General features: G+C 40.6%; 2 protein-coding genes across 4 annotated transcripts in view; both read right to left on the bottom strand.

Annotated features, from left to right (window-relative positions):
- The window catches only part of osbpl5 (oxysterol binding protein-like 5), a 46,006-nt gene extending 43,805 nt beyond the window's left edge, over positions 1-2,201 (bottom strand). For all 3 annotated transcript variants that reach the window (XM_023842060.2, XM_023842063.2, XM_023842059.2), the window contains exon 1: positions 1,744-2,201. The gene's annotated coding sequence lies outside the window, so the exon portion shown is untranslated. The remainder of the gene's footprint in view (positions 1-1,743) is intronic.
- Positions 2,202-4,778: 2,577 nt separating this feature from the next.
- Positions 4,779-15,468, bottom strand: part of LOC111859446 (receptor-type tyrosine-protein phosphatase beta-like) — a 51,869-nt gene continuing 41,179 nt past the window's right edge. The window contains exons 28-45 of the mRNA XM_072698202.1: positions 14,944-15,198; positions 14,586-14,849; positions 12,780-13,031; positions 12,388-12,663; positions 12,130-12,273; positions 10,828-11,032; positions 10,407-10,519; positions 10,192-10,279; positions 9,997-10,044; positions 9,856-9,864; positions 9,665-9,752; positions 9,412-9,502; positions 9,247-9,320; positions 8,708-8,842; positions 7,995-8,111; positions 7,711-7,871; positions 5,517-5,652; positions 4,779-5,417 (exon numbers count right to left, since the gene is read on the bottom strand). Of these exons, the coding sequence (XP_072554303.1) occupies positions 5,262-5,417; positions 5,517-5,652; positions 7,711-7,871; positions 7,995-8,111; positions 8,708-8,842; positions 9,247-9,320; positions 9,412-9,502; positions 9,665-9,752; positions 9,856-9,864; positions 9,997-10,044; positions 10,192-10,279; positions 10,407-10,519; positions 10,828-11,032; positions 12,130-12,273; positions 12,388-12,663; positions 12,780-13,031; positions 14,586-14,849; positions 14,944-15,198 (2,612 nt within the window). The 3' untranslated portion in view covers positions 4,779-5,261. The remainder of the gene's footprint in view (positions 5,418-5,516; positions 5,653-7,710; positions 7,872-7,994; positions 8,112-8,707; positions 8,843-9,246; positions 9,321-9,411; positions 9,503-9,664; positions 9,753-9,855; positions 9,865-9,996; positions 10,045-10,191; positions 10,280-10,406; positions 10,520-10,827; positions 11,033-12,129; positions 12,274-12,387; positions 12,664-12,779; positions 13,032-14,585; positions 14,850-14,943; positions 15,199-15,468) is intronic.

Genomic DNA, 15,468 nt, shown 5'->3' with positions numbered 1-15,468 from the left:
AAAAACATTTATATCATTCACTAGACACAAACACACCCCTCTGCTGTGATTCAGGCTGCTGTTTAGGTGAATCTGAATTTGTTCAGAAAATAAAAACAAAGCTAGTATCCCAACCTTTTGCTTTTTACAAATTGTTAATTTGCAAAAGTATTTGTCTGACCCTTTGAAGGTTTCAGCTATGTAATTGCCAGTAAAATGTGACAAATGCAGAAAGAATGCAGCTGAGGATGGTGCAGTAGAATGTCAGACACTGGAATAACTTAAAATCAAGGATGTGGAGTGACTAATACCAACTATATAAGGTGTGGAAATGCTAAATCTCATTTCAAGCCAGCCTATAGCCAAAAACAAAACTACTGATACAGCATCAATGAGATGTGCTACAAATAATCAACACTGACATTCTGAGAAATGTCTCCTAATAATAACAACCTTTTTGGTGACCTAACTGTACGTGGAGTACATTGAGTCTCTGCTCACATCACTATCTCGGACCTCTGTTTTTAACACACAGACTTCTGCTGACACTGAATGATGAATTTGTAGTTATTGCTCTCAGCAGCTGAAGGTCACCTGTAACCTCTGTCAGCAGTATAGCCAAGAGTCACTACTTCAGTTAGCAATGTCAGAAATTCATGTCATTGTCACTTTTAGGACGATGCACTGAAATCACAAGACTATTATAAAACTGACCAAGAGAACTACTCAGTGGGACACTATGCCCTTGTTGAGACTAAAGTACGTGTTTATAATAAAAATATTAGTAACCCAGGATGCAAATGAACTGTTCACTATGTCCACTGGTAGAAAGACAACATGGAGGTCAACTGAATGGCCTAGTGAAGGCTTTTTTTGTTTAACTGACATGCCAGACACTATCAAACTACAGACAGATTTTAAATGTCATCCGGCCTTGAGGTGTCCTCTATGATAAAAATCCGATGGCCATCCTGTGTATACTCTGTCCCTTCCCTTAATATGTCAGAGAAGGTGGTGGAACACAAATTCAACCTTTAAATTAGAAAGAAAATTAGTCAACAGATGATTAGAAAGACGTTTTCCCAAATAAGAGGAGAAGCTACCTGGCTGTCAATTGAAGCTTCCAGCACCTTGGATTTCAGACATAAAGACAGGTGATGGGATCACCATGGAAGTATTCCAGTCACAAAGCACAACGAGAAGAAGCCCAGGGCTTAACTATCAACATTCTACTTAAGAGATTTCTACCCAGAAAGACATGTGGAAAAGCATGTTATTGAGGGAGGCTATTGCTCATCCAGTGCCAGCGGCACCTGAAGGCACGCCCATCAGAGGATGACCAGTGTCCTCTGTCCTGACTATACAGGTTCACATTCCAGAAATTTCTCAAGTTTCTCAAATGTGTCACAAATTCAGCGAACGAACGCGACACGAACCCCACTTCACACCAAAGGCAGAGATTTTAAGTTCATAGCGATGGAGCGCAGTTTAGGCTGCTGGCTACGCTGTGCAGCGACAATGCATTTTTAAAAGCCCTAGATGAGATTCCAGCGTGTTGTTCAATGTCAGCGGTGATATACTGTACTATATTATACAGCTATCTGAAAGGCATGGGACAATTTAACAGACAGACCGTATGCAAGAATATCACGACACAGTGATCGGCACATTAAAATTATAGTGAAGTGTCTCTTTGCCATTGATGTACGCATTACTCAATGACTACTGATTTCAGAAGAATAAAGGGCAACAAGCGTAACTTACCTGTAGTGTCACTGTTCAAGGCAACCCGGTTTATTTTATTTTATTTCTTGCTTCCCCGTCCTTTGCAGTAAGCTCGCAGCATCTGAAGGCATTCGTCCGATTTCCTCCCGTTGCCATGAAATCCCCCCGTACCTCACTCGCTTTCAGCCGTGAGTATGGTTATGAAATGACATAGTTATTCTTTTTCGGATAAAGGATGGTAAACGACTGGCCGTCCGCCTGTTTTTGCAGCACAGCGCCTGGAGGGGACCGTCTCCCCGTCCCCCGAGCGACCTCCGCCTAACCGTAACTTGTGTCGTGTATCTGCCTTTCCGATAAATGGTGGATGTGATAGGGGGATGCTGAGGGGGGGTGGGGCAACAAACCACAGAATTTAGAAAATGAATATAAAAAACACGATAAGTGGCAAGAGACCAAGTGGCGATGGTGTGAGTCGAATAGCGGACCAGCGGCAGCGACCTGACTGGCGAATAACAGCTGGTCGCCTCAGCCAGGCAGGAAATACCGGAGAGCGTGCGAGCGCGAGGCGGGGATGGGCGCGCGGGAGCGAAGGCAAACGTGGAACGGAGCGCGGAGCGGATCCGAGGAAACGCGCCGGCTCTGCCCAGCACGAGATTAAGCGGAGAGGCGGTTTGTACCCCACGGACCGACATTTGCCACTTGTGTGTGAAAGAGTCCAAGATACGTCTGCATGTTCCTGTTATGTCCAGCCCTATTATAGACCTTTTATCAGTGTCGTTTGTTTTTGTTCCTATTTATATGTATGGTGTACGCACCGAAATGAACACACATAATTATAAATCAGATCAATTTAGTTTATAGCAGATCCAGTTTTATAAAATATATAATGTAAATCTGAAAGATGACCGTTCATGAACAATTTTCCTATTCAGAAATGTATTCTTTTGTATTCTTATATGTTTAAATGTCAAGTAAGTAAAAATATAAATAAATGTAAATTGCACGTAGTAAACCGTCCAGTATGTAATATTTTTTTGTTTGTTTTGTTTGATAGCGAGAATAGAGGAATAGTTTTGTTCTTTAACCCACCTGCGACTCGGACGACACCTGCTGGCAGATTATAGTCGGACACTAAGGTAAATAGTCCCATGCTTGTCTTTACTGAACATGTGAATTAAAATAGTGATTGTAGTTAATCTCCAATTTGTCACGCATATTTTCAATAAATATTTCTTAAGAATGTGAATGTGAGAATAATACAGGAAGTAAACCTCTAACTGTGGTCTGAGTAGGCTACAGCCTATTCCAGCATGACAAACTTGGGTAATTACCGGCATTGTATTTACACACTTTAAGCATAAATCTGTGCCCATGATTGGAAGGTTTATATCCTGCAGTTGAATGATGTCACTGTGGGCCCTTAACCCCAGATGCTCTAGGGCAGTGTTTTCCAATCCGGTCCTTGGGGGCCTCAGACTTACCCTGTTTTCACAATTGTATGTTGTTATGAATAAAAGTGTCTGCTGAATAAAGAAATGCAAAATCACAAGGTCTGCATGAAATGACACAGACGACCTTGAGTTTCACGCCAATCTATACCAAAATCTTTAGTTACAGTAGGATGTTGGCTAAACATCTCAGAATATTCATCCATCTATCTTCTGAAACTGCTTGTCCTTTCAGGGTCACAAGGGGTCTGGAGCCTATGAGCACAAGGCAGGGAACAACCCATTATGGGGCAATAACCCATCGCAGGGTGCATTCACACACCATTCACTCACACAGTCACACTTATGGGCAGTTTGGCAACTCCAATTAGCCTCAGCGTGTTTTTGGACTGTGGGGGGAAAGCGGAGTGCCCGGAGGGAACCCCACACTGACAGGGAGAATATGCAAACTCAACAAACATGGAGCCATGGTGGAGACTCAAACGCAGGCAACAGTTCTTGCCACTGTGCTACCATGCCACCCCACTATAGAACACATTCATTTTTAAAATCCATTGCCACATGATCTGTAGCAAGTGTCATCTAATCAAGTAAGGTGAGCATCTATATATCTGCAAGATATGGAATGTGTTCTGATTTGGAAACATTCAGCACTATTCATACAGGTCTGGTTACCCCACCTTAACTCAAAAGAGCTCTGAACTGAGTTCATGTATCTTGGCTGAGTTCATATTTTAAAGGCTTTCGGATTTTTCTTTAACCAACATTTGAATTAACTGCACTTCAGATGCAAATTTCGGCAACGAACTAGAAACATGACCAACCCGATTATCACAGGCACGCTGAATGTGCAGGAAGAAAACGCTGGTAGTTAATTCCGCTAGTAATTTTCTGGTGTAGAGTTTTAAAATTCAGGTGTGGACAAGCAGCTTTTCAGAAATCCCATTCACATTTCCTCTCACTGTTTTCCCGTCAGATAACACGTACCGGATAATAGACAGGGTGGTTCAGCGCTTCTTTGCGTTTTCTGTTGTGCGTTGATGTGTGCTTGAGCAATGTTATGGCGATACGGCATTTTGGTTATGCTGCAACAAAATTACCATAGATGCCGCCCTAGCCTGCGTAGACGGCTCATTTGCTTTGCGTAGTACGCATTTTACTTACTCATTCTCCCTTGTGTATATTTTAAATTTTATTTTGTTGTTTTTTAAGATGTTCTGCGACCTACCTATAGACAGCCGTGGGATTCAATTCTAAATATATTACACTACAAAATAAATAAAATAAAAAAGTGTTACACTGCAATTTTTATATTATATGCACGTGTTAATTAGGATATTCATAAGCCCTGCAGGCAACTTCCAGCAGAGGGGTTAAAATTTATGTGCGCACCCATATATTTGAATACACAACCACTGCATTGCCAGAACAACACTGTAATTATTGAGCTACAGGAGCACTGCATAGCTGTTATTAAACTGTATATTTATGGCCCATATAGTGCAAGTTTATTGAGGCGCTCAAAAACCCTCCCAGCGAATTGTTCATCATTGCATGGGTACATTATTGCAATTTAAAATCATAGTTTAAATGGAGCAGAAAAGACATCAATTTGCAAAAAAACAATCAGGCGTGGAAACAATTTTTAATAAAATCTTTAGCAAGTTGTAAAGGTTTCAGTGAGAGCTGTAAGCACTCTGGAAGCACTCCTATAAAAGATTTTTTGTACTATTCTCAGAATAGAACCTTAAGACTTTACAGAAGTGCCATCTACAGTATCAGTACAATAAATATTTACAGTCAGAAACCACATAAAGATATTGCACTTATTGTTAAAAAAATACATTTAGCATTTACAGTAACATAATCTCAAAAGATTCATTTTTATTCTAAAGGTATAATTTTATAATAAATGTCCTCATTTTAAAATTATTGCAAACATCCTGTATATGGATTTTCCTACAACTTAAATGATCATATTTTGATTAACAACTAAATAAAATAAATAATAAAATATGTCCCGCGATGTCTGTGTCTAGGAATAAATTAAAATCAGCATCTCTGTTTTACAAAAGGTGCAATAAAAACTCAGCTGGCACATGTTCATCACTAGCTTTTGGGGGCATTTTTCTTGCTGACATTCGTGGAATTGACGTTCTCGTAAATAGCAAGTGCTGCTGTATTCTGGTAGATTAAGTCCACATTCGTACCGGTCCTGGATTTGATAATGTCCATGGCGCATTGATTTAGGAAAACATACTGCTCCTGGAAAGAGTTAAATAAAAAAAAAAAAACACGTTACTTTGAGTTCAGGATTCCTGTTTACACGTGTAAACACAGCCAGTGGAGGAGGCTCACTCTCACCTCAGTCTGCACCATGAGTGGCCGGTGCATTCGCATGTCGTGGATGGTGCCAAACACATCCACTATGCTCTCTCGCTCTATCTGGTAGATGAGACGATCGATGGCAATGAAGGTCCCCGTTCGCCCTACCCCCGCGCTGCAACAACACCCACAGCAAAGGCACTCATACACACATAGACAATACAGTGCATGTGAATGGCCGCACTGTACTACACTTAATGTTATGTTATGTTATGCAATGATTAGTGGCTGGGGTATAATTCCACTTCTGACTGAAAACATTTATGTAGTTAGTTTAATAAAATATTTTAATATATATACTGTATGCAGGTGCTATTTGTGCCCAGTTGTCAGTAGTCAATAACGCTATTTGTATGTGGGGGAGATACATTTCTAATTAGCAAGATTTCTGTGTGCCTTAGGCTAGCTAACTATAGCGAGAACAAGGGTGCATTTTGTGTTTAATGTACCCTACCATTTATATTTGCATCCCACTTTGGCACCTTCAGACACTGAAGTTACGTGTAACCATACAAGCACACAGTGTTTATGTTTTTTTGTGTGGCCGAGGGGCGGGGAGTGAGGAGGTTGGGCGCAAATAGCCGAATAGATGACAGCCTAGTCAACACCCCCATCTAATCCCTAATCCTCCCATTCCCCCAACCTCTACAATTTCTAATCCTTCTACACAATCTCCCCACCTCAAATGTTTATTAAAAACCCAGCTTTGTGTGATTCATTGTAATCAATTTGACCAGATCTGTGTCTCTGGCATGTGTCATGTGCCACCACTAAGTGACAATGCTTCAGTTTTGGTGCATTTGACCTATAATGAAATGGAACCCAGATATACAGATTCCTGGGAAGTATGAAAAATATCTATCAAAAGGCACTTTAACACCAGAACCTTTTTCCAGAACCAGGAACTTTTGTTGCATTCATACCACAGGAACTTGGCCCGAAACCCTTTTTTAGTACCTACTCCAGACTAGGTACTTTTCATTCAAACAGGAACTACTGGGAAGGTGCTTGATGATTGGTCGACTACAAGCACCGCCGCTAACTTGGAAGTGATGTGTAAGTGCGGGGAAAAGAGATGCAACTAGCAGAGCAGATGGAATTACTTTTGTACTTCAGTTACATTTAGTGAGTATATTTTTTGCTTGTGTCTATATTTGTGCATCAGAATATTTGATAGATAACCAATTATTTTGTCTAATATCACCGATGCTGTTGGTGAAACTTGCCAGTGCTTATGAGTAGAATATGTTAAATGTGTTCTACTCTGTGAACCCAGAAGATTAATCTGCTGGCCAGATTTAATAATGCAATATAAACATGTTGCAGGTAGCACAAATAAATTATAAATCAAAGGCTGTGTCCTGTTTTGATCACAATCAATCACCCCCCAATAACCAACAGATATCTAACAAATAACTACACAAAACAACTTGTTTATTGTCCTTTGTTTTGGGAAGGCGGTGTAGCTTCGAATTATGTGTGAAGTTTAACCTATGAGCTTTTTGTTTCTCCCATGCTGATTTATCATAAACATTCCAGTTCTGTTGTGCAGTATGAAAGCAACACACAAAAGTGGCTAGGTGCTTCAAAGGTCCTTGGTCAAGACAACCCAGGAACTTGCAACCAGGCACCAGGTCCTGGAACTTCAGTGTGAAAGCACCTAAATACTTTCTGAGTTACTGTGACAAGATCAAGTATCTTCTGCAGGTACCTTTCCCTAAGTGGCATTTCTTCAGTTGGAATTGGAATTTCTTCAAAATAGAATCTCCACCAGACTTTCTCCTATGACTGAGTCAGTTGTGATGCACTGTGGGTGAGTACCGATACTCAGCTCTGATGCAATATGAGTACTGAGACTCAGTTGTGATGCACTGTGGATGAGTACCGAGACTCAGCTCTGATGCACTGTGTATGTGTACCGATACTCAGCTCTGATGCAGTATGAGTACTGAGACTCAGTTGTGATGCACTGTGGATGAGTACTGAGACTCAGCTGTGATGCAGTATGAGTACTGAGACTTGACTGTGATGTACTGTGGAAGAATACGGAGCATCAGCTGTAAGGTACTGTAGGTGAGTACTGAGACAGCTGTGATGCACTATGAGTGAGTACTGAGACTCAGCTGCAATGCACTGTGTACTGACACTTTCATGCACTATGGTGCAGACCCACCTGCAGTGCACCACAGTGGGGCAGTTGCGGGAGTACTGGTCCATGTGCTCCCGCACCAGATGGCGGAAGTTGATGAGAAGCTCAGTGGTCTGAGGCACACCATGGTCTGGCCAGGCTGTGAAATGAAACTGCCGCACGGAGCGGATCTCCGCCGTCTTGACCTGAGGGAGTTAGGGAAGCAAGATTTCAGGTTGAAGCCATGGCTGGGGGGTTAGAAGACACTCTCTTATGGAATTTGGGGCCACCCTAGAAAATGTGTTTTCTCTCGCAGGACCTGTACTCACGTTTTTCACATCAAAATCTCTTATGGTCCAGTCCTCCAGTACAATGCTTGAGGTGATTGTTACGGATATATTGTCAAAATGCTTGGACTTCTGGGGCCAGTATTCTTCACATTTAACCTGATAAGAATGTTGGCATGTTAAATTGCAATGTTGGCATTAAAAGAAATTTGGACAGTGTTTATACTGAAAAAAAACTGAAAAGTCACAGTCACACAGTACTCAACTGATTGGTTAAAAGATCAAAATTTCCATGTATAATCCATGTACTTTACTATAAACATATGCCATCTATTTCAACGATGATATGGGTTGACAGTAATATGCGCAACTTGCATGAACATATGTGTGTGGGTTTATACACATGTACTTCTTTTAGGTGGTCTTATCAAGGTATTATCAACAGACCGAGACTGGTTCAATGCTGGTTCAGCAATTAGCTTGTATGTGCAGCTGAGTTTGTTGGTCACATGAGAACATTTACAGACTTGCTTTAACCTTAGACATTCAGACAGAAAGAAACTGATATACTGATAAAGGAAATATATCAGTTAAAAGAGAAAATGATTATGAACTTCCAGAAACTGGATTTCGAGAAAAAATGCTGCATTCATTTCAGCACTTATACAGCACTTACTTAAATGGCACTGTGTGTGAGAGATTAGATGATAAATGCCCATAAATATATAAAAGTCAAAATAATGTCTTGCACTGACCCGTCCTTGTTCATTACATCTAGTCAGCATCACCAGCGTGTGGACATTCTGCTCCCAGATCATCCTCCAGAACTCACTGACAGTGCAAGCTAATGGACCCTGGGCTGCAACAAACTCCTTCCTGGAAAAGTAGCCCTGCACACATGGACAGGCAAAATCACTGGCCACCAGGTGGAGACTATGACTTGCATGTAAAAGGTTAGCATGTCAGAAGGTTGACATGCTGTGCACACCTTCATAATGCATATTATGAAGGTATTTGTAGTGCATTATAAATGAGAGCTTCATAGACCATTCATAGTGCATAATAAACATGGTTATAATGTATGCCTTTTTATAAAAAGTTATAGCTGTGTTTGTAATACTTTATAAATGCATTATAATACATTATGAAGGTATGTATAATGCATTATGATGACTGCTTTAAGTAAAGTGTTACCACTTATTTAAAAAAATATACACTGAACTAAACTGAATCATTAACACTTAAAGTCAGATGAATACAATCAGCAGCTTATTGACGGTCTGGAAATGCATACCGGCATGTAGTTAGCATTGATGTAATCATCGTGGGCACCTCTGAGTACCGAGAGTTTGACCCGTGAAAAATCATCTGTGAGGGAAAAGTAACACGAGTTGGATCCATTCATGAGCAAAAGCTTCTCTGTTCTGAAGAACACTGCTGCCCCCCCGGTGAGACCTACACGGAAGCACGTTGTTGTAGCGGTTCTTCCCTTTGTTCTCCAATATCAGAGCACTGTTCTTGGACTGGGCCACACCCACAGATTTCAGGTCCTGTTAAAAAGTATAAATGACCCAAGGACACAGCATGAGAAACGACCTCGTTCTCTGCGATAGAATACACCGATGGAAGACTAAAGACATCGATGCTAGAGAATGGATGCTTTCAGGTACTAGCAGAGATAGTAGGAAGATGACGGTCAGGCTGAATTTTACCTCAAATTCTTCTGCGAAGCCGCAGTTGGAATTGGCACGTTGTTTTCTGTAGTAGGTCTCAAAATCCTCCATCCTTATGGGCATGGAACTGTAAAGTAAAGGGAACCATGTACGCACAGCACGAAGGCAAATGTTACGGCATAAAACACAAAATTAAAAATTGATGGTTGCAAAAAGAGATGTTAACTTACACTTTGGCTCTGGAAAACAAAAGCATAAGAAGTTAAAAATGTGCAAATTTAACAAATATACAATTTACTATTCATGTTTTACATATAACACAATGCATTGAAGTTCATTTATATTTCTTTACACATAACTGCAAAAGATACCTCATTGACTGAATAGGGATTTCCGTTATTTCTCTTCTGGGCTGTTTTCTGGAGAAGAAATAATATATGATCATTTTTAATGATATCCATTTATTAAACATGTCAAAGTCACACTGCATTTATAGATTTTCACACTTTCTTCAGAATAGTTTCATAAACATAGAGATAAAATATAAGGCAATAATGAACCCTCACCTTCTCCAAAAAAACACACCGATGATAACGGCGATAATCAAAATGACTAAGACTGCCAAAACCCCGCCTACTGCTCCACCAATGACAGCTAATCGACAAACACAGAAGGATGACAGGCATCAGTCTCAAGTTATGCAAAACCCTGGAACATATGCTTAACACCAAGGCAGATCATAATGCAAAGAGGGATCAAATTTTTAAAAAGTGTCCTGTACCTGGATTTTGAGGAAGGGTAGTGGAAGCAGGACCTGATAGGCTGAAGAAGGACTGAGAGATGTCCACAAAGTTGTTGTTCAAAATGAGTGAAGTAAACGCAACAATAGAGTAGCTATAAGAAATTCAAAGAAATAAAGTATTTTTTAAAATATGTGTGGCACCAAAAGCACTCATTATACTCATTAATGTGATGATGCTTCCTGTACTATAGTTCCTAAAATAGAAAACTACTGGACTACTGAACGTCTGTCCAATTGCATATTATACAGAAGTATTTTTACACTAAAGGTAATGTTATATTTTGAATGACCTGAACTTGGAAACCTGCTAAATTACTCCAAGCGCATAGATGCAGTGCCAGTGGTTTTTAAATTATGTTGACACTCTGTTGGTGCATGTGCTCTGTAGTTGAGTCCATACCGATAATTCTGTGTTGGTTGTAGGGCTCCATTCTGGTATGCATTCCACAGAGAGTTGTCTCCGACGGTAATGGAGATTTGATCGGCCTGGCTGGCCCGACTAGTCCCTCCCTGAAATTCGTTTACTACTGCGAGGTAAGCACCGACTTTATTTGCATTCCAGACATCATAGGATTTGCTTAAATATTGCTTATCGCTTGTATTACCTGAAATAAAATGAAACAACTACATGAAGAACTCATACAGATTGCTAGGCTCCAAGTGCCACTATGACCTTGACCAGGAATATATAAATAAAACACTTTAGTTGATAATTTCCTCACGCAGAAAAGCAGCTTATATGGATGGATGAATTTATAGATAAATGGATGGATACAGATTGATGAAAATGGTTTTCCAGGAACCCGCTTATCCACGATGGCTTCCTGTGATGCAGTATCTTGGTGAGTCATGGTGAGTCATGGTGAGAGCTTATCGCAGGAAGCACAGAGTGTGAACAGGGCAAGATTTCTGAACCACTAGTCTGCAAGCAATCTCAAGTGAGCCATGGAATTGGGGCAGGGAAAAGCAGTTCGGTGCTTAATGGATCGCTGCACAGATGCAAATCTGATCACCGGGGTCACCCTGGTTGGTGAAAATGACCAAGGAATCGCGAAGTTGGCAAAATTTACTGATGGGTTGTGAAATTTACAGAGGGTGATACCCCACCCTCCAGTCGGTGAAATGTGGAGGGTCCACCAACATGGTAAATGAGAAATAGCCAAGCCTTGCGGCTGGAAAAGTTGAGAAACCTGGAGATAGGAGACATCTTGATCATGGTGCCAGTCCACCACAGGGCCCAAACACACACCAGGGGCAAACTGAAGAGATCAGATCAACTTAACCCTGTGTGTTTGACCTACGATTGCCAGTTTCAATTTAAAGAAGTACAGTATGCTATCCTCAATAATAAAAATTGCCCAGTTGGGGAGGGGTTGGTTGTCCAGCACCCCCACAATAAGATTTGCCTTTTAGGGGGCCAAATCATGAAATACAGAACAACTTGCATCCTTTTTTGGTTAAAAAAGGGACACCATGTTTTAGTTCTCAGTACAAGACAGATGGCAGCTCTACTTTGTGGAGGGATACTGGAACCACTGGGGGTAACTCATACACACATGGGGAGAACAAAATCCAAAAGTCCAACAGGCAGGACAAGAGTTGAACCCCACACCTGGAGGCCATCGTACTTCCAATGATTCCTTAAAGTAGCTTTTATCAAAAACAAAATGTAGTCATGGAGAGCAATAGTACTGAGACTCACCATCTATCGCAACCAAGACGCCAACATGTGTAATGTGGCCATGGCTGTTATCGAAGATGCTACTTTGTAAAGTCAAAACAAACCTATTGTAACTGACTTGAGAGGGTGATAAAACACTTGAAGTCACATTGATCATGGATGGAACTGAAAGAAAAAATGAAAGTGAGAGTTCATTAGCTTACAGTCTCTGCTTGTGTATACCCTGCTGATTGGCTATAAACAGGCATTTTGATGCCAGCGGAGATGTAGAGCACATACCTGTGACACCCGTTTTACATGATATGGACACTTTTGTGCTATTTTTTCCTGGGCCGACAGTCATGATCATCACTGTGTATGTCGTGCTATATGCAAGATTGAACCAAGTGAAAGAAGTATGGCCGGCTATCATAGACGTAGACACATTCACATTCACACCCACTATGGTAATCTCATAGCCATTGTAGTTTCCTGCAGGATTTTGCCAAGATATATTGATATTCGCATCCCCTCCATTTGGGCCATCACACTTGAAGACTTCTGGTGGAGCAGCATCTGGAAAAAATGTGGCTAGCTATGACCATGACCATGACCATGACCATGTGACCCGTAGACAGCATTCTTTCTGTCTAGGTCATATGTTGCATTTTTGCACCAGCCGCAGTACATACCTGTACAGCCAGTAACATTGACCCCCGCACTTCCAGTGCCATCAGCCGCCAGCGTTATCACGGAGAATGGATAACATGTTCCAGGACTGAGACCATCCACATACAGGATCACAGCTGATATGTTTTTGATGATTGTCCCGTTTTTCATAACCATGTACTGATACCCGTTGTAATCCATAGGCTGACTCCAATTTAGTGTAATCGCAGTCATCGAGGTGTTAAACACTTGGAGACCCTGAACACTCCCTGGCACTGAGGATTAAAAAAGGACATTAATGTTTTAAGTCTAATATCGCTACGATTTCTTTTGCATGACTCATATCATGACACTTCTGCTCAAAAAAAAACAATAAACCAATATATCATCAACTCCATTTTTGAATGTGGATTGATGCAGTGAGAATGAGGTCATATCGGTAAACTCAAAAAGAGAGGTTGCATAGTAATCATCAAAATCTTAATGGGTAAGTCTGTAATGGTATGAAGTGAAATGTAAGTTTGTGGGCTTGGTTCACAACTGGTCTAAATTATCTAAACATTAGCAACTATCCTTTGTGTCCCATTACGGTTAGTCATCTCACACCTGCAACATTATTACAGAATTAGCTGCAGCCAGACAAGATACCACAGTTATACAGTTAGCCTACTCAGCAAACAAATGATCGATACTATACAACAGCAAATACTGTACGAGTGCTGGGAAATTCCTATTCTTATACAGCACAGACTTATTTTTTTCCACAAAAAAGTAACAATATGTGTCATAAGTTCAGAAGTGCCTTTGGATTCCAGTAGGATTTCCCTTCATTCAATCTGATGGGCATTATTTTCCAATAAAAAATGGCTAATTTTCAATATTCAGCAGATGCCAGGTACCAAACTACAGTACTTGCCAGCCCAGGTATTGCAGATTCTCAGATACAGTGCAATTCACAGTGCTGAGGCCACATGAAACTTAAGGTGCGGTAATTAGAGCTGAGTGTCAGGAAACAGGGTAACAGATCCCAAATTTGGCAGAATTAGCTGAACCAACACAGACCACATCTTTCTATTACGCTAAAAATATGGAAATCCTGGTTAACAGAAAATCTGAAATAAAGAATATGTGGTGTGAATGTTCCATATCACTTGCTTTTTTAAAGCAGTTGATCAGAGGCACATTATTATTATTATTATTATTATTATTATTATTATTATTGTTATTATTAAAAACATGAAGCACCATCTGACAAGACATGACTACATGCTCCTGAACTTCCACGTGAGAAAAGATCTTCTCTTCACGGACTGTGCCCCTAATCTCAATGGCCTTTCCTCCATAAACTAACAGTGTTTGTCAAACTGACACAAGAAAACAAAGTTATAAAACATGAAATGTCATTAGTTTAAGGTTTCACTTTACTCATCTAGCACATTGACTAGTTACGGGTCTCAAAATAGAAAAGCAACACACACTAACACTTTAAAAAAATAAAATAAAAGCCCTTCTGATTGACAGTGCTGGAATGGACAGCAGTGTTAGGACTAGGGTTAATAACTTATCTTACTACAGAAATGACACCCTAATAATATCAAAGTTTTATTTTCCTCAAAATCATCTGTAAAAAGGGTATGTCAGAACCAATAAAAATCAGCCAACATTTAGCTGAACCCTGATAGCCATCAACCCTGGGGTCCATCAAGCATCAACCCGCTGTGAGACCCCTCCTCCGATCATGCTGACTGGATACATTTGGATTTTAAAGAATGTATTTACACAACCAACATCTAAGATTAAGATATTTTTAAAGACAGGTGAAAACTTACAAGTTGTGACCAGATATTTCCAGACTGGTTTGCTAGTTAAGTTCAGGGGTCCAACCGTTATCACGGAGATATTGTATGGTGTCCCAGAGAGCAGTGAAGACAAGGTGGCACTGTTCGTAGAAACTGTCATTGTGTAGCGTGATGAAGTTTCATAGCTCACAATGTAGTTAAACTGCCTTTCTGGGGGCACAGCAGGACTCCACGTCAAAGAAATGGAACTTACAGTCTTGTTTGTGATTATGATAGTTCCGGGTTCATTTGGATCTAGGGGTACAACAATCACAACCTCTTAAATTCCGGCATTTTAACACAAAGACACTCATGAACTACACAAGCATAGGCATTGGTCACTACTCACAAGTTGCATTTGAACATGGGTCTGATATTGCAAGGACGGGGCCGCTGATTGCTATCACTGTGGCATTGTACACAGTTCCAGCCGCCAAGTCATTAATGCTCTGTAAGCAACAGGTGGAAATCATACTGGCCTCAATGTACTGACTTGTCAGATTGACTACATAATGTTCTACATGGCCTACAAGAGCTGTCCAGGTGACGTCAATTGAATTATTTGTGCCTCTATTTGACACAGAACAGCTTGGTTTGGGAAGATCTGTATGTGACAGAGAGAGAGAGAGAGACTGAGTAGATATGGACAACTACTCTGGCATAACAATAGCACAGTCATTCACAATGATCCAGTACATATATTGAGTTTAAATGTCATGTAATACCATGATGACATTGCTATACTCATCAAGAATTTCATTTCAAGATTTCATTCAATGTGGCAATAAACAGAAAATCTCATGCAGGGAACTGTGTGACCATTTAGAGCAACCACATAACTACAATGGGGCAGAAAAAGACCACATAACTACAA

The sequence above is a fragment of the Paramormyrops kingsleyae genome, chromosome 13 (assembly GCF_048594095.1).
Source record: "Paramormyrops kingsleyae isolate MSU_618 chromosome 13, PKINGS_0.4, whole genome shotgun sequence".
In the NCBI taxonomy this organism is placed as follows: domain Eukaryota; kingdom Metazoa; phylum Chordata; class Actinopteri; order Osteoglossiformes; family Mormyridae; genus Paramormyrops; species Paramormyrops kingsleyae.
The sequence above is the reverse complement of the archived record's forward strand: the minus strand, read 5'-3'. Positions and strand labels throughout refer to the sequence as shown.